The sequence below is a fragment of the Pelodiscus sinensis genome, chromosome 26 (genome assembly GCF_052426305.1).
Source record: "Pelodiscus sinensis isolate ZL-2025 chromosome 26, ASM5242630v1, whole genome shotgun sequence".
Classification (NCBI taxonomy): domain Eukaryota; kingdom Metazoa; phylum Chordata; order Testudines; family Trionychidae; genus Pelodiscus; species Pelodiscus sinensis.
In genome coordinates this window covers 1,392,549-1,412,761 of record NC_143077.1, presented here as the reverse complement: position 1 = coordinate 1,412,761, position 20,213 = coordinate 1,392,549, and the positions used below count along the sequence as shown (strand labels likewise).

At 47.9% G+C, this 20,213-nt stretch overlaps 1 protein-coding gene across 1 annotated transcript in view; it reads left to right on the top strand.

The window, feature by feature from the left end:
* The window catches only part of MYOM3 (myomesin 3), a 73,358-nt gene that overhangs the window by 11,179 nt on the left and 41,966 nt on the right, over positions 1-20,213 (top strand). The window contains exons 6-16 of the mRNA XM_006130480.5: positions 62-157; positions 1,716-1,804; positions 9,028-9,072; positions 9,583-9,723; positions 11,304-11,465; positions 12,975-13,116; positions 13,436-13,635; positions 14,731-14,784; positions 15,229-15,356; positions 16,127-16,310; positions 17,915-18,089. Coding sequence (XP_006130542.3) covers positions 62-157; positions 1,716-1,804; positions 9,028-9,072; positions 9,583-9,723; positions 11,304-11,465; positions 12,975-13,116; positions 13,436-13,635; positions 14,731-14,784; positions 15,229-15,356; positions 16,127-16,310; positions 17,915-18,089 — 1,416 coding nt within the window. The remainder of the gene's footprint in view (positions 1-61; positions 158-1,715; positions 1,805-9,027; positions 9,073-9,582; positions 9,724-11,303; positions 11,466-12,974; positions 13,117-13,435; positions 13,636-14,730; positions 14,785-15,228; positions 15,357-16,126; positions 16,311-17,914; positions 18,090-20,213) is intronic.

The window sequence follows — 20,213 nt, the reverse complement described above, 5'->3', positions numbered from 1 at the left end:
AACAAGCTGTTGAATACACCAGTTAGCTCTTGAACAGTGTCTCACTTTCACATTCTACTAGGTATAAAAATGGAGTCCGCATTGATCCCCGACTGGCTGCAGCTGGGAAGTACAGGATGCGGAACGAGTTTGGCATGCTCACCCTAGACATCAATAGGTAATGTACAGAGCCTCTGCTGAACCCCTTCATTCACCGCAGGGCCTGCTCTGCTCAGATTCCCAGGCCAGTTCTACAGAACAAGGAAGGCTGGAAACTCACCTGGTTTCTAGTTCTCCATTGTCATGCCCCAGTTGACCAGGACTAAAACTCTGTCCGCTGTGAGGTTGACCCAATACTGCTAATCGCTCGCTGAGGCTTTAGACTTATTTTATTTTCTTTCAACCTGTATAAATGGAGGTAGATGCAAAATCCCTGATCTGTCCCCGACCCTCTTTACTCTAATTTGTTCCTCACTCTTGACTAGAGATACCTTAGTGTCTAGTGTACTTAGGGTGCTGTACACGTCTGGATGGACTGACACCCTTCTACAGAAACACAAAGCCTACGAGATGTATGTAATATATACAAGGCCAGGTCTTCAGTGGGGTTCATGTGTTGCACAGACCCTTACACTGGCTAGTAGGCGAAATCTCCACTTATGTTCATAATTCCTTGTATATGAAAAGAACAATATAATTGACCTTGATGTGTACATAAGAACAGCCAGACTGGGTCAGATCAAAGGTCATCCAGCCCAGTACCCTGTCTGCCGACAGTGGCCAATGGCAGGTGTCCCAGAGAGAGTGAATTGAACCAGTAATGATCAAGCGATCTCTCTCCTGCCATCCATCTCCACCCTCTGACAGAGGCTAGGGACACCATTCCTTACCCAGACTGGCTAATAGCCATTTATGGAGTTAACCTCCATGCAGGAGTGGCCCGAGGCTGGCTGCGGCAGCTGGCGCCCCAGGCGGAACGCGCGATCGGCGCCTTCTCCTGCTGGGCTGTCAGTGGAGTGACATCACCGGCGGGTGCCCCCGTGACAGCATCATTAGGCACCCCGGGCAGTGGCACCCTAGGTGGTGGCCAAGTCCGCCTATAGCCAAGGGCCACCCTTGCCTCCATGAATGTATCTAGTTCTCTCTTAAACCCTGTTATAGTCCTAGCCTTCACAACTTCCTCAGGCAAGGAGTTCCACAGGTTGACTATGTGCTGTGTGAAGAACTTCCTTTCATTTGTTTTAAACCTGCTGCCCATTAGTTTCATTTGGTGGCCCCTAGTTCTTATATTATGGGAACAAGTAAATAACTTTTCCTTATTCACTTTCTCCACACCACTCATGATTTTATAGACCTCTATCCCTTTTTTAATGATTCCTAACTTCCTGTTTGCTTTTTTGACTGCCGCTGCACACTGCGTGGACGTTTTCAGAGAACTATCCACGATGACTCCAAGATCTCTTTCCTGATTAGTTGTAGCTAAATTAGCCCCCATAATATTGTATGTGTAGTTGGGGTCATTTTTTCCAATGTGCATTACTTTACATTTATCCACATTAAATCAAATAGTCTCCCATTGCAGAACCCCCCAACAAACTTGGCAAAATATAAGCCTTCCCTTTTTAACTTTTGGGATTAAAGACCAGTCCATATTGGTGTGCACTGATCAGAATTAACCCTCGAGTGGGAGCAACAAAGGCTGAAGCTTAAAAGGGAAAACAAGTAATTTCTTCCAGATGCTCCTTGGAAGACTCTGCTGAATACAGCGTTGAAGTAAAAAATCTGTATGGTGAGGCCTATTCATTTGCTACCGTGCTTGTCCAGAGTAAGTTGAGAATTCAGTTTCCTTTTTAAAAAATTGTATGGATTCTTTTCTATTTGTTTTCATTAAAAGAAATTACTGTATTAGCCACATACATATGCACAAAGGGTTTGCAGTGGGTATCTATCCAATGGGCAGGAGAAGTAGGAGGGGATAACAATTGGATTGAAAATGTATTTAAAAAGCATCAATTAATGTTTTTTTCTTAGTAAGATATGTCACTAAAGCAGTTTCAACCCTCATTAGAGACACGTAGCCAACCCATCAGAAAGCTTAGTGATTAATTTATCTCCAACCTAAGAAAGAATCATATGAAAATCCATATCAGATTAGATTTTCTTATGCACAAAATGTTAGGTCCAGAACCTCAAAGATATTATGTCTCCCACTGAAATGAAAATACCCCACAGGCATTTGGGCCTTATTCACAGTCATTGGAATTTCCTCCAACCTATCCCTGCCTAGTCTGTCATAACATGTACAAAGCAGAGTTGCTGGCACTTTATTTCCATGCCCACTTTGTCTTATAATTTTCTACGTGCTGAATGGCTGATTCATCTTCACGGTTTATTTCCTCGTATTCAAGCAGGGCGTGCAATGGCGTTGGTCAGAGGGCTGGAAGTTTCACGCAAACAGCTTGTCTGGCCTAACAGCAATTACCCTTCCCTGAAAGAGCTTTTCTCCTGGTGTTAGGAGTTGAGTTTAAAAGATATTTAACCAGCGGGTATTCGTAGGGCTGCCAGGTGTCCGGTTTTCATTCAGATTGTCCGATTTGGGTCTCTCATCCAGTAAATAAAACAGAAAATACTGTACACGTGAAACATCCGGTATTTCCTGTTTCCCTCGGACAGAAGCCCAGCGGGGAACAATTTTCCCCTGCCGCATATGGCAGGGGCAGAGGAGTGAGGAAGTGAGGCGCACGGGGCCCCTTTTTTTTTTTCGCTCAACGACTTTGGTCTCCCCCCTTTTTTTTCTCTACAGAATGTTTTCCCGGTGTTTTGGGGGAGGGGGCGGGGGGGAAGGTAGTGGTCGATATTTTTTGTTAAACCATCTGGCAACCCTGGTTCTGCCAACACAGAAATCACAACAGCAGGGCTCAAGTTACAATAGGACCCAGGATTTATAAGCCAGAGAGCTAGCTCAGCCTATGTATGGCGGTCACCATTCTTTCCCCTTCTGGAAGAGCTTTTGTGCAAAACCCCAAGTTCCTACCAGGGCCCCATTCTCATTCCCCAGCCCTTTAGACCACTGTCAGTCTAGGCCATGGGGACTTCTTGTCAGCCTGATCCAGCTTAGGGCCCCCCAGAGACCACAACAGAGACCTCAGTGCTTCCTACAGCCACGGTCACTGTGGAAACAGCTTCCCAGTTAGGGCACTGGACTCTCTCCCTCACAGTCTTTCTGTCAGAGCCTGTCAGGCCCCTTTCCCTTGGGGCCTGCCTGGATCCACCTCAAAAATGGCTACTCTTGCTTCAGCTCCTTGTGGACTCAGCCATAGGTTTCCCAAAAAATACCAAACATGGCAGGGAAAAAGGGGAAAAAAAAACCCTGCACCAAAAAAAGGGTCATTGTGCCTTTAAATCCCAGGGCTTCATGCTCCACGCTCCTCGCTCCTCGCGCCTCCTGCCCCCACCAGACGCAGCAGGGGAGGAATGTCCAGTCTTCCATCCGAGACAAACAGAAAATACCGGACGTTTTGCATGTCCGGTATTTTCTGTTCTTTTTACTGGACAGAGGCCGCAAATACTGGACTGTCTGGGCCAATACCGGACACCTGGCAACCCTACTCGGCCAGCATCTTTCAGACCCTTCTGGACACAGCTCAGCCCTGCTTTTTTCACCCTGGAGTGGATTCGCCTCGCTCCAGCGTTCCATGCCTACCAGGCCCCACCGTTCATAGCACAGCAGGGCAGGGCTTTTTGTGAAGGCGGGGCCGAGAGCCGTCTGGGACCCAGGGGGGTCTCTTTCCAGCACTGCTCCTCAGAACACACAGTTCTCATTGCAGGGTGTGTCTCAACGGAAGATGAGCCGGAGCTCTCCTCTCTGTATCTGTTGTGAGCTCAGGATAAGTTTTACAGGCCCTTTTTATGAATTCCTTTCTAGAAAGACAAATATGCAGCAAGAGTCTGCCCAAGAGAAGGCCAGACATAGGGGGAAAGAGCAAGCTGCATAGTGCTGTTACTTACTAAGGGAAATCATGCCAAACTTTGGGGAATATGCAATGGCATCTCACGGGGTCATTGTTCAGACCTTGACATTTCTAATCTATATATAAAACAATCCTGTCTTAAAAGCCTGGACTGGAATAGACCTACAGAACTATAGATAGCTAAACGTGCCCAGTGAGATCCACACGGGCAATAGAATAGCAGAGATGGGACATAGGAGGTAATCTGACTGCTCCAAAGGTCTTATTGGTAGGAGAGAGATGAGCTGCTGCAGCAATATGAGATGCAAAGCCCGCTTGATTGGCTACACAGACAAATGGGGTTTTTAAAACGAAATCTGACTCATTTTGTGCTAATTTTTTTTAAATCTCTGCTCTGGACCATGTTATCCCCATTCCTTTTCTTTGCATGTTGTGCATTGATAAAATCTGGATCCCCTTTGTAGACTCAGTTTTCACAGGAGCAGAGAGTTTTAAGGGTCATGTTTTGTTTATGATATCTCTAAAATCCATTGTTAAATAGTGCCCCATGGAATTCAGACTTCAGCATGCACACACACAGGTACGCACTCCAGTTACACTTCGTCTACACTACAGCGCTATTTCGCATCTTTTGAGTGCACCCGTTATTTCAAAATGGGTTCGCCATTCCAATGTCCCTTGAGTAGTAAGGGACGTTTGGCGATTTATTTTGAAATAAGTGCTGTGTAGATAGCGCCACATTTCAGAATAGGCTATTTTGAAATTAACTCAAAATAAACGATGCAATTTGCGTAGCTCATTTTGAGCTCTGGTTGCAGTGTAGACACACCCTTAGGGACAGATCTTCACTTATTAGAACTGGGCCAAGGTTTATGCACAAAGCTTTGGGAAGGAGGCGGCAAAAAAAAAAACCAAACAGATTTGGCAACACCCAAATGTTCTGCAAATTTGTCAGTTTCACCAACTTGAGTTGGTAACGAACCCCCCTAAAATAATCAGAAAAGTTTCCATTTTTTTATGCAAAATTACTTTTTGTTTCAAGATTTCCTTTACTTTCATTAAAACAACCAAAACAATTTTTAAAATGCTTAGAATCAAAATGAAACTTTTTGTTCAGCTTGGAAGCAATTTTTTTTAACTTTTTGATTTGCAGAAAATTTTGATTAATGTTTTGGGTCAAATTGAAAACAATTTTTTTTAATTCCTAGCGAACTAAAAATGTTGTTATAAGTAGAGTTGGTTCAATAATAACAATGGCAGCCACTAATTTGCAAGGCTTTCCAGTTTGTACAACTATCCTATACGATTAGTTTCATATCTGGTTCCTCTGCGTAGTCGAGGAGCTCCTTCCATTCAGCAGTGCAGCTAGCATCTGTCTCATGTTGTTTGTTTTCTCATCCTCTCCTCGGGGATGCAAATAAAAAACTCACCTACCAGCATAATTTTCTTCCATAAACTCTTGCAAGTTTCACCATCCAAACAGAGCAAAGGTGAACTCCAGAAAGCTAAGCAGTGGATCCACATGGGCGTCAGCGTGCAATGTTTATTGGATGGTGGTATATATTGGCAGCTGAGAAAACAATAAAGAACAATTTATTGGGCTGCCCAGGCAGAGAACGTGTGAATAAAAGTTAGGCTGTCATGGAGAAGGAGCACCACACTGCCGTATTTATATGACTTATTATGTTCACCTGGTTTTCAGAGGTGGTGAGAGAACTCACAGAACCAATTGACTTTAGTGTCTCTATGCAACTTGGAAAATCAGACTTTCTATCTCTAAGAATCAGGAGAATAAAACTATAAGTAAATCCTGGAACAAGACAGCAGAAATGAGATCCTTCCATGAGGGGCTAGACATATTCCAACGGGCTTCGATAGACAGCCCTGAATTGGCTATAAATTCTACAATGGGAATTAAAGTGTCTTGGTGCTGATAGGCAAAGTGGCATGAAAACAAGTAGCACACAGCACTGGCAAATACTTCCCACTACTTCCAAAGGCAGAAGTAGTATGGTTTGAATAACATGCACAAAAAAGATCATGGGCTAATTTTCCCTCTAAATTTTTCTGTCCATGTGTGAAATAAATGTTCTCTGCACCAAGGCATGTGTTGATGTGCACCACCAGTATAAACAGATGCTTCTGGCTCTGGGTGCTCTGCTAAGCAGCTAGGTGACATTTGAATTTCTCCTGAGCAGCTGTCTGAGCATACAGCTGAGAGGGAGCGCTGTCATGGAGAACTTTCCTCTCTCCCAATTCTTTTTTTCAAACCCTGCTTGTAGCAACAGAACAGGCATGACAACAGAACAAGGTGAATGATTCTTGTCATGTTCCTGGCACACCCACAGAGAAATCAGATACAAACACGAAAGGCTCTTTCTAAAAGGTGGCAACGTAACCAACTTTATTTCTTAAAATCCAGAATACTAAAGTGCAGGAAACCAAACCGAGAGAAAATGGGCTGCTCCCTAAGGTAGTCACAACTCACCCCTACCTTACTTGAGGCTGGTTCTTGTGGACCGACTGCTGAAAAATCCAGATCATTTTCCCCACGGAGCCTTGGAACCCACAGGAAAACCCAGGGGAATTAAAGTTAAAATTTTAACACAAATTTCAATACCCCACAGTTCAATCGCTCTTTCCATCCCACTATCTCAGGGGGATGTTAAACAACAGTCAGAAAAATGGGAGGGGACTCAGAGAAAAGCCATGAGAATAATTAAAGGATTAGAAACCCTGCCTTGCAGGGCTAGATTGACGGAGTTCGATCTATTTAGTTTAATAAAAAGAATATTATGGGATGACTTGCTCACAGTCTAGAGGTAACTACATGGTTAACAAATATTTAATAATGGGCACTTCAGTCTAGCAGAGATAGGTCTTGCACTATCCAATGGCTAGAAATTGAAGAGAGACCAATTCAGACTGGAAATGAAATGTAAATTTTAAACAATGAGGCTAATTAGTCCCTGGAACAGTTTTCCAAGGGTTGTGGTGGATTCTCCATCACCGGACATTTTCAGAGCAGGCTGGGATGTTTTTCTACATGCTCTGTTCTAGGAATTATTTTGGAGGAGTTTTGTGGCCTTGGTTTTGTGGCCTCAGTTGTAGACTAACTGATGACAGTAGTCCCTTCTGGCCTTGGAATCTTGGAATCTATTATAGAAATCTCTGTGGATGAGCCAGCTGTCCTTGCCCCACTTAGTATGAGATCAAATTCTCCTTTCTGAAGTGTCTGGTCAGAGCAGGACTCCATGCTATTGGCACCTCAAATATTTGTTTCTTACGTTTGCGGTCGGCAAGCCTGCACTGCCCTTTCTCCCCTGGCTGCCTGATGCCATCCTGGTGACACATCCCTTCCTTCTGCTATTTGTGTTGAACAGCCTGAGCCTAGACTCCTAAGCTAAGCCCTATACCCTGCACGCCCTGGAAGCTCTCTATGTCCCACTGAACCGGCTCCAGGCAGCCATTCTCTTGTGCCTTTGGTCTGGGCATTAATGTCTCCTTTAATTTTTTCCATGTGTGGAATACATTTAGTTATATGCACTGAGGCGTGTGTGGATGTGCACCATCCATAGAAACACACGCTGGTGGCTGTGGGTGCTCTGCTAACCAGCTGGGCAGCATCTGAATTTCTCCTGGGTGGCTGCCCAGCTGCACAGCTTGCAGGGAGCCCTGGGACTGCCAAGCCCAAGCGGTTCTTTAGATTAGGGGAGTTGCCCTGCCTATTAATGTTATTAGGGGCCCTTTGTCATCCTTCATGAACTAGCACATCCTGTTAATGGTCTCCATTTCCCCTCTTGCACCATTGCCAGCCACGTGCCGTCTGCCACCCGTAACTGTGTAATACCATCATAACGCCGACAGACCCTGCTTGTCTGGGGGCTGCGGAGCACTCTCCCACTTCTCTCTGTGCGTGGTTTCTGTACCACTCGCTGGAACGGGCACCACACCCAGCAGGTGTGTGGGTTACACTGTCACACAGCTTCATATGGCTAGGGCCATCCTTTCGACCTGACCAGCAGGGCTAATGCTTTCCCTTCACCACTCCTCTTGCCACGCACAAAGTGCGCCACTTTCATGATCCATTGTGGCCCAGGACAGATGGAACCAAGTGAGAGGCAACTTTGGAATGTGGGATTTCCTCATAGCAACGCAAAGGTTTGGCTGCCTTCCCAACAAAATCCTTTCTTCACAGCAACAGAAAATCACTTCTGAAAAGACAGTAGCATGTCCTGGTTTGAAATTCTGAATTCCATCTGTTTTAATTGCCATGTGCTAGCTAGCTGGGGAGGAAGAGAGAGACAGAGGGAGTGAATAAATTGCCACTAGTTGCATCTTGTTTTGGGTGTATTTATTCTTTGATTCCTTCAGAAGCATGATTAAATTGCATCAAACTCAAAGCCACTAGACTGTGAGGTGATGCCAGCAGGTTTTTAAGGTTTGGCTAGGATCCTTGTTTTCATGGGACAGATCGGCAAGAAACACGAAGGTGTTACAATAGGTGCTGATTCAACATGTAACACTTTTCTCTGAGCCAGTACTGAGACCATAATCGTGGAATGTTCTGTATTTCTGCACATGCTGTCCTTGGAACGAGTCACAAACCTGAAGCGCAGGCCACTTGTGGTCAAAGATTCTACATCGTTTTCTGCAGTGGTATAGTAGTTCAGTCTCAGTGTTTAGACCATATTCCAGCTCCAATGACTAGTATGTTCTGCTGTTCTAAATCTCCCCAGCACTTTCAACAGAATACTTGTCTTCCCTGTGGTGTTGTGCAGTGTTGCTATGAGGTGTTGAGTAGATGCCATGCTCTGCCCCAGAGGTGGCTGCATTTCGGTTGTGATTCAAATAAGTCTTATCGGTTTGTTAAGCTAGTAAAAGGCTCTATGCTGGACAGTGTTCTTGCAGAGAAAAGTCACCAGGTATGTTTTGAAAGCTAGTACTTGAAAGCTTTGAAGAAGTGAGACACTCAATAAGAGTTAAATATCATTGCATAGTATTAAGAAGATAAATGTTGAAACACAAATTTGTTAAATGTGTTTATTTCTCCCATCCCCGCCACCTTCTTTTACAGAATATTATGAGAAGGAGTCAGGATTCGATTCAGAAATATACAAGAGTGAGTAAATTGTTGCTGCGTTTTTACGTACGGGCTGAGGCTCCCTGGAACCTTCAGACAGGGGGACTCTTCCCTGTAGCATGTTGTTTATGAAAAGCACCATGCACGTGGCATTAGAGGAATTATTACGATAATGGCACAAACCAAGGAGGCTCCTGGTTTTTACTGTGACAGTGGCTACGATTTTGGTATGGAAACTTTTAGTACATTTCATAGCAAAGGTGTGGAGGGAAAAAACAAAAGGGGATGGGGGGGAGGGTGACAATGGCAACTGCTGTTCCAAGGCCTGAAGTCAGCTGCCTGCACTGGGCTTTGTGACTGTCACATGGGGCTGCTGCTCCAGTCAGGTTTGGTCCATCTGCCTCTCAGGAGATGCAGAGGACACGTGGGTGACCTTGCAAAGGACATAGGTTACAACAGCCCTCGGTCGAGGGGCCTTGATTCTAACCCAGTTTCTGTGGCCATTGTGACAAACCTGTAGCCTTCCTCACGGCTGCTCTGGTTTCGCAGGGTTGCTCATCAGCCAGGAGGCAGATTTTGCCTTTTCACTGAAACCGCTGTTCTCCAGGGAAAAGGAACCTTTCACTCTCTCGTCCTTCTTTTCTTCTGATCTACTGCCACACCAGCGCGATGTCACCTGGCTCAGAGACGGTGTGTATTCCTAGCGACACAGCTTTCTTTGAGACGGCTGCTCTCCCCTCTAAGCCCTGGCCCAGTGCTTGCAGAAGAGAACGAGGTGTCAAGATTTCTGGGTTCTAGTCCCAGCTCTGCTCTAACCATAACTTGACTTGGGCCTCCATTCCTGAATGTGTCAAACAAGGCTAAGACACCTGCTTTGTGGGGTGGCCTGGGCAGCGAGACATTTGGGTTTGTAAAGAGTCGTTAGAAACCTTGGTTCTCCATGGTGAAAGTGCACAGTGGTGCTGTTATATTCCTGTGAAGCCAGAGGAGACGCTGGTGAATGAAGTAAAATGCAGACCTCCTAGGCAGCCCATAGGAGATAGACATGTCACAACAGAGCAGTCAGCTGCAGAATCAAGAGCACTGGGCTTTTCCAGGACGCCATTTGCCCCTGTACTTTTAAGCTATGGGAGGCTGCACCTGTCCCGGGAGTAACACGGGAAGACTGCCTTGGCCTCACAAGGAGACTCAGCAGACCGTGCTGTGATCTAGAGATGGGCCCGAGCCAGAGTCCAGATCCACATCTGAACTCTCCCAAGAGCTGGGGATAGAGGCAACTTACTCTGGTTTGGTGCACGCTTGAGCATGGGGCTCTAATCTTGGCTCTGCCACTGGCTTGCTAGGAGACCTTAGACAAGTCACGGTCCCTGCTCCATGCCTCAGTTTCTTGACTTGTGAAATGAAGCTACTGAGCTCCTTTATATGAGAAAAGTGCTGAGTACTGTAACAAAGAGTCGTGGCTTCTAGTGGCCCTGAGGGCAAATGGCTGCTATTTCCTGAGGCTACGTCTACACTGCGCATTCTTGCGCAAGAAGATGTGCAAATGAGGCATGGTGATGAATATCGCTGCGCCTCATTTGCATACCTAATGAGCTGCCATTTTGCACAAGGGGCTTTTGCACAAGAAGGAGCAGCCTATGCTGCTCCTTCTGGCGCAAAACCCCCCTTTTGCGCAAGAGCCGTTCTGCCTGAAAATAAGCGGTAGAACAGCTCTTGCGCAAGAGGGGGTTTTAGCACAAGAAGGAGCATTATAGACTGCTCCTTCTTGCGCAAAAGCCCCTGGCTCAAAATGGCGGCTCATTAGGTATGCAAATAAGGTGTGGCAATATTCATCACCGCACCTCGTTTACATATCTTCTTGCGCAAGAATGTACAATGTAGATGTAGCCTGAGAGTGAACAGAATTACTCCCAAACCGCCTGTGTCGGCGTCCAGCACAAGCAAAAAGCAACCAATAGAAGGCGGATGAGGCCAGCCCATGAGTGTGCCTCAGGAGACGGGGCTGAAGCTTTCTCTTCATTGGCTAATGAGCTTAGCGGTGCGCTCCCCGGCAATGCCTCCAACTGCCCCTAGGCAGAAGCTACTCGGGCCCAGCAGCTCGAAGGAATTCATGCACGTCGCTCCCACCGAAGTCGAATCTCTTGGAGGCACTGGGCCTTGCTGGCTGGGAGGCAGAGCTGTGCAGGTGCAGGCCAGGGTCCCCTGCAGCGCCCTCCCCTCTGAATAGGGCAGTCCAGAGGGAGATTCACTGAGTTTTCATCTCCCCGTAGGCGAGTTTCTGAAGGATTCCGATCGCCAGCAAATGACGTGTCTGGATCGTGAGGCTTCTCTGACCGTGTCGTGTGCTCACAAGGAAGATGAGGGATTCTACACTGTCCGTGTCCCTACGCTGGATGGGTACCACGAACAGTCTGCTTACGTGTTTGTTAGAGGTACCCCCGTTTCCTATCCTGTTTAAAGCAGGGCGGTGGGTACAGGAGGCAGGCGAAGGCACTGCCTTCCCAAACTGCTAGGCCTGGCCCCACCCACACTCTGACGCAGTGGAGAATTCCTTCCCTCCGAGAAATGGTCTGTGTCACATCTCAGAACCGATGGGGGAACCCAGCTTCACCCTTAATGCAGGGGTGGGCAATACAACAGCAGCAGAGTCCCAGGGCTAGCCCCTGCTGGGCCACTGCTGCAATTATTTACCTGCAGGTTCAGGCGATCCCAGCTCCCACGGCCAGGAATAGCGATCCACGGCCAACGGGACCTGCAATCGCCCGGACCTGCGGAGGCACAGGTAAATATGGTGGTGCGAGGGCTGCCAGGGGCTAACGCTGGCAGACTGACTCGGGGCCACACACTGGTATTTGCCCACCGCGGCCTTAATGGCTAAACAGAGGGCAGCGGCACTCTCCATGGGCTTTCAGGAACAAGATTTACAGAACTGCCATGAGTCATATTTAAAAGGCAAGGTCAAGGTTGCTTGTCAGCTGTCCTCCTCTAATTGCAGAGCCTGTTTGCTCTATCAGCATGACAAATGGTTTTCACTCTGATCAAATGCTGGATTATTTTCTAATACGCTGAGTAGGTCAGCTCTTGTCTTCTCAGTATCTTAAAAAAACTGACCTTGTTATTAATCTGAAAAGAAATTACTCACAATATGAATTATTCAGAACTGGATTGCTAATATTTTCCAATCCTTGTGCATGTATTAGGGTCACAGTATAATATAGGAAGCTCCTCTTGTGGCTGTTTGGAGTGATGTCTTCCTCTTAGTGTTAAATACATTTATCTACAGGTTTACAAAGTGAATGTTTCCCTCACCATGTGGATCAGACTGTTTGTTTTCTATATATTCCCAGAGAGAACAGTGAAACGAGAGAGCGTAGATCAGATTGTGAATTCTCCCTTTGTACAGTGTCTAGCATCCCAGGGTGCCCTAAGCACTACCGCAGGAGTGGCCAACTCGTGGCTCATGAGCCGCATGTGGCTCTTTACCCCTGAAAGTACAGCACGTGAAGCTGCCCCCTGCGCCCCTACAAACGGCCCTGGCTCCCTCTGCTCACTGGTGGCAGCGGGAACCTGATGTGGCCAAAAAGCCTAACCTGTAGTTTTTAAAGGGGCAGTGTCCTTTTTTGCTCAACAACTCTGGCTGGTGGGGAGCTCTTCGTTTTTTGTGGGGGTTTTTTTTTTTTTGGCTCAACAATTCTGGTGCGGCTCTTCATTGAATGGGTTGGCCACCCCTGCACTACTGCATTACCAATGAAGGATAAGGAGAAGAAAGAATACATCGCTCCATGAGAGAGAGAGCACAGTGTGTGTGTTGTCCATTGCAATCTGCAGCAAGCTGAACACTAAATGGCAGCCTCTTTCTGTAGACAGCGGCATTTAGAGACTAAACTATTCAGAACACGGGGAGAAAACAATGTAACTGGCATTGCTCTATATTCTTTTAGATGCTGCGGCAGCAACCGCCGGTGCACCTGGTTCCCCGCTCAATGTGAAGTGCCATGATGTAAATAAAGATTGCCTGCTCCTCTCCTGGGTAGCGCCCAGCGATAGTGGAGCAAGTCCGGTCTGTGGTTATCTTATCGAAAGGTCGGTACGATTCTGACGCTATTGTAGTGTAGGGGCCCTGGTAGTGTCACCGGGCAGGGACACGCAGGCTGTTCTGGAATGGGCCCCTGCTCCACTCCTCAATTCCTGTTTAATCAGTGGGAGTTTTCTTCTCCCCCCACCCCCATTATGTTGTGATGCAGACGCAGTGAAATAAAGCAGCAGGTTCCCAGCCCGCAGTCTTGTGAGCACTGAGCTCCATTTGCTGCACTGAGTGGTCCCTTTACAAAAGTTACAGCCTGCAGAAGGCCCACTGCCACACTGGGGGACTCCCGTGTGCATGGTCTGTGCTTCGTTGCAGGCGCGAGGCGGGCACAGACGAGTGGGAGCCATGCAACGAAATGCCCGTGAAGACCTGCAGGTGCCCTGTTTTGTGCCTCATGGAGGGGAAGACGTACCAGTTCCGGGTGAAGGCCGTCAACCACTCAGGCATCAGTAACCCTTCCAAGGCCAGCGACCCAGTCACGATGAAAGACCCCAATGAGGAAAAAAGAGTGATGAGTAGGTATCAGTGTGATGTAGTGGGGGTACTTGCTGGGCTGTGGTGACCTCTTCTGTCTGGAGCAAGACCCAGCAGGGAAAACCTTATTATGCAAAGGTACCATACCGGTTGAACCAACCCCCCATGGGGAGAAACAAAGGGAGGTGGATGCTGCCCTGGCTGGGGGCAGGGCTGGAAGAGGGGGAGTTAGTTCCTGTCTGGAAAGCAGGGGAGAAGGAACTGGGGAGGGAGCTGGGATTCCCCTATCTCAAGGGGGGCACTGAGGCCTCTTGGCCCCCAGTTCCTGTAACCAGATTACATCTGTGCTATGCTGTATCCTGGAGGAGCAATAAACCACCCTCAGTTCCACTGGCTGGTGGAGTCTGTTTGTGCCATTTCGGGGTGCAGGAGACGGGGGACTCCCAACGCGCCGTCACAATCAGCAACAGGGTATCATTCCCCTCTGTGCTCTGTGAGACTGCAGTTTGACTTACCCCAAGTGTCCCAGGCTCACAGACATCACTGCAGCACTTACGCTGCAAACATGCCTCCGCTCGAGGGAATCCCCTTGAAGTCTTGGTCTGGCCTGAAAAAGCTGGAGGCAGACCGGCCTATTCCACCGTTGTCACTTTGTGAGTAGTGCTGGGTAGGAAAAGACCGTGGGCAGATCCTCAGCAGGTGTAAATCCTCAGCGCTCCAGGGAAGCCAATGAAACCAGGACAGTTGGCACCACGTGAGGGTCTGCCCTGATCATTCTGTGGGTAACCCCCTTACCCAGACACTCTCAGTCTCTGCTCGCACACCCCAGCCTGTCTGGAGTGGTTGCAATGAGAAGACAAAAGTGGCAACGGGTAAACCAAACCTTGGCCTAAAACGGGTCGAACTCTGCTTTGGTGGTTTTTCAATTTCAAGTGAGTTACTATATTTGTTTAATTAGTTTTCAGTTTGTTGTACTTCTCTTGGTACAACCAGCTGCTGGCAGAGAGAAGGCCAAACTGCCCCAGTTTATGGGCTTTGTGTGTATATGGGCAAACCCAGGGTTCTTGTCTCTGCCTTTCCACAAAACGTGTAGCTTTTTCTCCAGGTGAATGATACAGATTTTATTTAATCACTAGCTATCCCTTATGATGACGGAAAGAAGATTACAGTTTCCAAAGATGAACTGGAAGGTAAGTTCAAACATAAACATAACCCTCCTTTCATAGATGAATGCCTGCAGTAGCACAAGGATGCCAAAATGATATTTCCTAGGACTCTAGGGGAAATATACACAGGAAAATGTTTTCTTACACTCCAAGAAAACAGAAGCATTCCAGGATCCAAGGCCAGTTTACCAGGGAGCCATTCGATACTGTTAGACTCATGATTGGATGAAGCACAGAGTAGTGTAGAGTTTTTGCTAGAAGCAAAGGATTATGAAATACAATTTTCAGAAGGGCCCAAGTCCCATTTTTAAAAGTGACAACAGCCCAGATTTTTAAAGGCGTGTTGGGGTTGTTCTGCTCTCTGCTGCAATGCCTGACTGGGTATTAGCCATAGTGTTGGGCTCCCAGGCCATGTCTACACTGGCCGATGTAATCACTGAACCAGTATCAACTTCCGGCTTCCCACAGGCACGATTAAAATTCCTTTGCCTCCCACCAATGTTCACGCGAGTGAGATCAAAGAAGACTACGTGGTCCTTGCCTGGGATGAACCAGATCCCCGGGGCAAGGAGCCACTGAGTTACTATGTGGAAAAGGTGAGGAACGAATCCACGGAAGGGTGAGTGTTGCCCCTCTGGAGACTGGGAGTGGAACATCCTGCGCCTTTCACTCTGGGCTACCTCTCGGAGGCCTACAAGGTCAGTAGTGACAGAATGTTGCTCCCAGCGTGTCAGTGGCTGGCTGTGTCCAGTGAGCTGTGGGTGGGTCGCAGTTCCCTGAAGGGAAGCTTTCCACATCACACCTGGTGCCCCTGCGGGTGGCCTCAGCAGCGAGGCAATGGGGTGCGGATGCTGAGCTATGCGCTCTCCTAAGCACGGTCACTTCAGACCCAAATGAGACACCCGGAGCAGGTGGTGTGTGGGGAGCTGCCTGTGCCCTGTCGCTAGGACTACATTTACAAGAGCCAACCCAGGGGATGGGAGGAAGGAATCTTCCTTCCATAGGTGACATGCTGGTGGCTACTTCAACTGTATGGCAGGAGTAGCCTCCACTGGGCCTTACCTGGCCATCAGCAGTGGAGAGGATGGGAGGAACTGCATTGTAGCAAGCTGCCTTGGCTCTTCTCAGACATTTGCATGCTCCAGTCAGATCTGCCCCACATGCTTCATCCCCCACCTGCACAGCCGCGCTGCACCAGCTGTGCTGCAAAGGGCCTGCTGTGGCTGACGAGGTAGGGGCTAGATTTGCCCCCCAGAAATATTTAGTTCAGGCACACGAGTTCTTGATTTCACAGATACTCAGTTACACAGGAGGACAGACGGTTTTCATCTCTCTAAACCATCAATCGCCATCTTTTCCTTGTCAGTCCCTGGCAGGCAGCAACAGCTGGCAAAACGTCAATCTGGAGACGGCCGTGAATTCCCCGCGATTTGCGCTGTTTGATCTTGTGAAAGGAAAACCGTACTGTTTCCGAGTGCGCTGTGCCAACAAGTACGGAGTGAGCGAGCCATCCTTGCCCAGTGAGCCCATTGCTGCTGGTACAAAATTAGGTAACAGTATAAAGAGCATGACACTGACAACATGGAAAATGCCTTAAATGCAAGCGTCATCGCACCGCAGTCGGTTAGCACAGTGTAAATCGAACCGGCCAGTGAGGCTGGAATTAAAATCATTAAAGAAAGGAAACAGATCAAGTCCCTCCACTCCATTCCATGCACGCTTCCGGCACTTGCTCATGTCTCCAGTGCGGGGAGCCCTGGAGCTTAGTGCACGAGCCTAGGCTGCTTGAGTTAAAAGCCAGCTGGCTCTCAGCTATGGCTGCAGAGCAAACACATTCTTTTTCTCTGTAACTGGTCGAAGTGCCTCTCCATGGGGCAGTGACCCACACCCAGCAGGTGGATTACGCTTGCTCTAAGGCAGATTGAGCACGTAGCTGCACAAAACTTCCTACCTGCCAGGGTGGAATAAGTTGCCTAGCGGGTTGTGGAATCTCCATCACCGGAGATATTGAAGAGCAGGTTGGACAGACACCTGTCAGGGATGGTCTAGATGGTGCTTGGTCCTGCAGTGAGGGCCAGGGACGGGACTCGATGACCTCTCAAGGTCCCTGCCTGTTCTAGTGTTCTGTGATTGTATGAAAAAGGAAGGTCACAGTAGGGATGTGAAGGACTAGTCACCTATCCGATGAGCAAATGCTTGTTGGCTAGTCAACAGGATAGTCAACTAGTCGCTTCCCCTCCCCTTGCTGCCTCTATCAGATAAGTGGGGGGAGGGAAGTGGAGGGAGGGAAGAAAAGGGGGTATTTCAAAGTGGCAGCACCACTTGAAGCCTGGGGCCAGATCCCGTTTTGAAAAGCTGCATCCAGCCCAGGGCCAGATAGGGTTTCCCCAGGCCGCAAGTGGCGTTTCAAAGCGGCAGCACCATGTGGAGCCGGGGATCAGCTGGGCTCCACGGAGTGTAGCAACAATCCTAGGGCTGTTGCTACCATTCAAAGGCAGAGGCGCCCTATCGACTAATCGAATAATCAATGCAAAATGCATCAACTATTTGATTAGTCCGTTATCCCATACTTAACATCCTTAGGGCACAGCCTCATTCTGCAGTGATGGGTGACGGAGTCAGTCTCTGGGCTCGCCGAATGAGCAGCAGCAGGGATGTTTGGTTGGGAGGATAATTGTGTAACACTTTTATTTCCTCATAGGTCAGAGATGTCTAGGATAGGAGGATGCAAAGACTCACACCCACGATTCCCATGTCACGCCAAAGTTAAGCCAGTAGGCCTCATGCTGATCTTTCCAGTCTCTCTGTTAAAGGTGGCCTGAAGTTCCTTTGTGGTGTTCTGTGTCTGTGGCCACTCCCCTCTTATAGTGTGGCCTGGGTATTTTGGCCCCAAAATAGCCTGTGCAGTTGGGAATTGGGCTTGATTCTCCTCCAGTGTAGGTAGGTCACCAGGATTAACTCCAGTGAGATCAATGGCTGTGAGAGGAGAATGAGGCGTATAAATCCAGTGACAGACACGTGCCCATTGTGCTCTGCTTTGGGAAAAGATGCACTGACCATGAAAACATCAAACATCCCGAGTCACCCATGGAACCGAGTTACAATTTGGAAATAGAATAAACTTTTTTTTGTTCCGTTTTATCCCCTTTTTCAGCTCCCCTCCCACCTCCCTCCCAGGTTCTAGCTTTCAGAGATACCAAGACGTCTGTGGTTGTGCACTGGGATAAATTGAAGGACAGTCAGGAGCCCCTCGGCTACTACATATATTGTCGCGAGGTGGGGACAGACGAATGGCAGACTGTCAACAATAAACCCGTGACATGTAACAAGTGAGTTCAAGCCATTGACCTCCATTCAGAAAATATGGTGCATTCTCTTGGCTTTCTGTGTTTATGGTAAGAATGGAGGGCAGATTTCCCTACCCACACACACGTGCCCCGTATGCGAAACCTTTGCCTGCGTTTAGAACCAAATCATTATTCAGTTCTATTTAGTGTCACATCTTAGGCAGGTTAATGGGGGGGGGCAGCAAAGTTGCACATGTTTCCATCTAAGAACATAGTCATTGCTGGGTAAGTAGATCCCACAGTGTCTGTGCAGTGACAGGCCATTGGCATTTGCTGTGGAGTAGAACAATGTGTCATCTTACAAGAATGGGGCTCAAGGGAATCACTCTTGTTATAGGCCTGGTGTTAATAAAATGGGAGAATGCCTGTAATAATACCTAGCTCCTTTTTAGCACTTTACAAAGAAGGTGAGTATTGTTATGCCCATTTTACAGATGTGGGAAGTGATTTGCCCAAAGGCACCGGCCGTCTAGTAGCAGAGTCAGGAGTAAAACCCTGGTCTGTTGAGTCCCGGTCCAGTTCTCTCATCACTAGACCACACAAAATACACCTTTGGCTATGGCCTGAAATCAGTGCTTCCCAAGGAATGAGTTTTAGGAGATGCAAAGTCACCCCAGAGTAAAATGCGCTGATAGCGTCAGAGCAAAGATACCTGTCAGAATGAAACTCAATGGGCCCTGATTCTCATTTACATTAAGGCTGCTCTGCGGAGCTGTGTAAAGGGACCTGGGTGTGAAGGAGACTTTGACCCAATAAGAAGAGCTAGGATACAGCCAGTAAGCCCCCCTCTCTTTCCAAGTCTGCCCAGGTGCAGAAGACCTTCACTAAAGTGTCTTTTGTAGGGTTCAGGTATTGAGGAGTGCCGCGTGCCCACCAAGCACGTTGAGTTCACTGGGAATTGGTAGTGTTTAGGAGCCACTCAGCAACCCTTGGGACCTGACCCCTAGTTACTGATTGTTCTGTAGATATCATGTGTGCGAACCAACACATTTAAGCTATAGGATAAATAACCTCAAGGCACAGAAATAAATGGTAACACGCGGATTAAATTATTCAAATGCTGTTTTTCCCCCCTCAGAGGGGGTATGTCTACACTAGCTCCCTAGTTCAAACTAGGGAGGCTAATGTAGGCATTCGAAGTTGCATATCAAGCCCTCCTTGCAGGAGGAATAACAAGTAGTTCGATTAAGGGCTTTCATTCGAAATACTGGGTCCCTGCCACGTGTAGATGTGGTCAGTTAGTCCGGACTTGTAAATTTTAAAAATGGCGACTGGCCAGGAAGATGCAAATCAAGCGCTGAATATTTAAATCCCGGGCTTGATTTGCAACTTCGAATGCCTCCATTAGCCTCCCTAGTTCGAACTAGGGGGCTAGTGTAGACAGACCCAGGGCTTTTTGCTTCTACAGGTTGAACCTCTATAGTCCGGCACTCTCTGATCTTGCAATATCCGTGGTCCAGCGTGATTTGAGTGAGCCGGATGTTCCACTTAGCACGAGTGTGGCCAAGTTTCCCGCAGTCCCATAAAGTTTGTTTACAGCCATAGTCCTGGGTCTCAGTGTTCTGTGCTGTCATTTAGCTCCACCCCTAAATGTTTCAGTATACAGTGGATGTGTTGGTAACGCTGCTAGAAAATATTGAACTCCTGTGATGTGGCAGTTGTCGTACCTCTGTGTTTTCGTACCTCGGTACCTTCGGTGGTCTGGACTGTCAGTGTCAGCGTCGTCTGGTCAGGGTTGTCCTGGCGCACTCCTGACAGGACCTCTACTCCGTTGTTAAACTTTCGGCTGCGTGCGTAACAATGGGTACTCCCTTTATCTAGAGCGTTAGACCCCGTGCACTTGGGTCAACACAAGAGATCTCTGAGAGGCCCCGGAAACGACAGATGCAGGCAAGGTTTGAAATCAATCGAGCAGGTTTATTGTCAAATGCGAAGCTCTACCAGTTGGTAACAGAGATCAGTACAATGTGACACCCCTGGGCACTATGGCCCGCGTTGACAAGGTACCAACACCGGGCAGGCCTATTGCCATATAACAGATATTAACAGCAGTTAGTCAAAGTTAAGCTACTGTGCACTCTGTAAGTTTAGACAATGACACCTGCT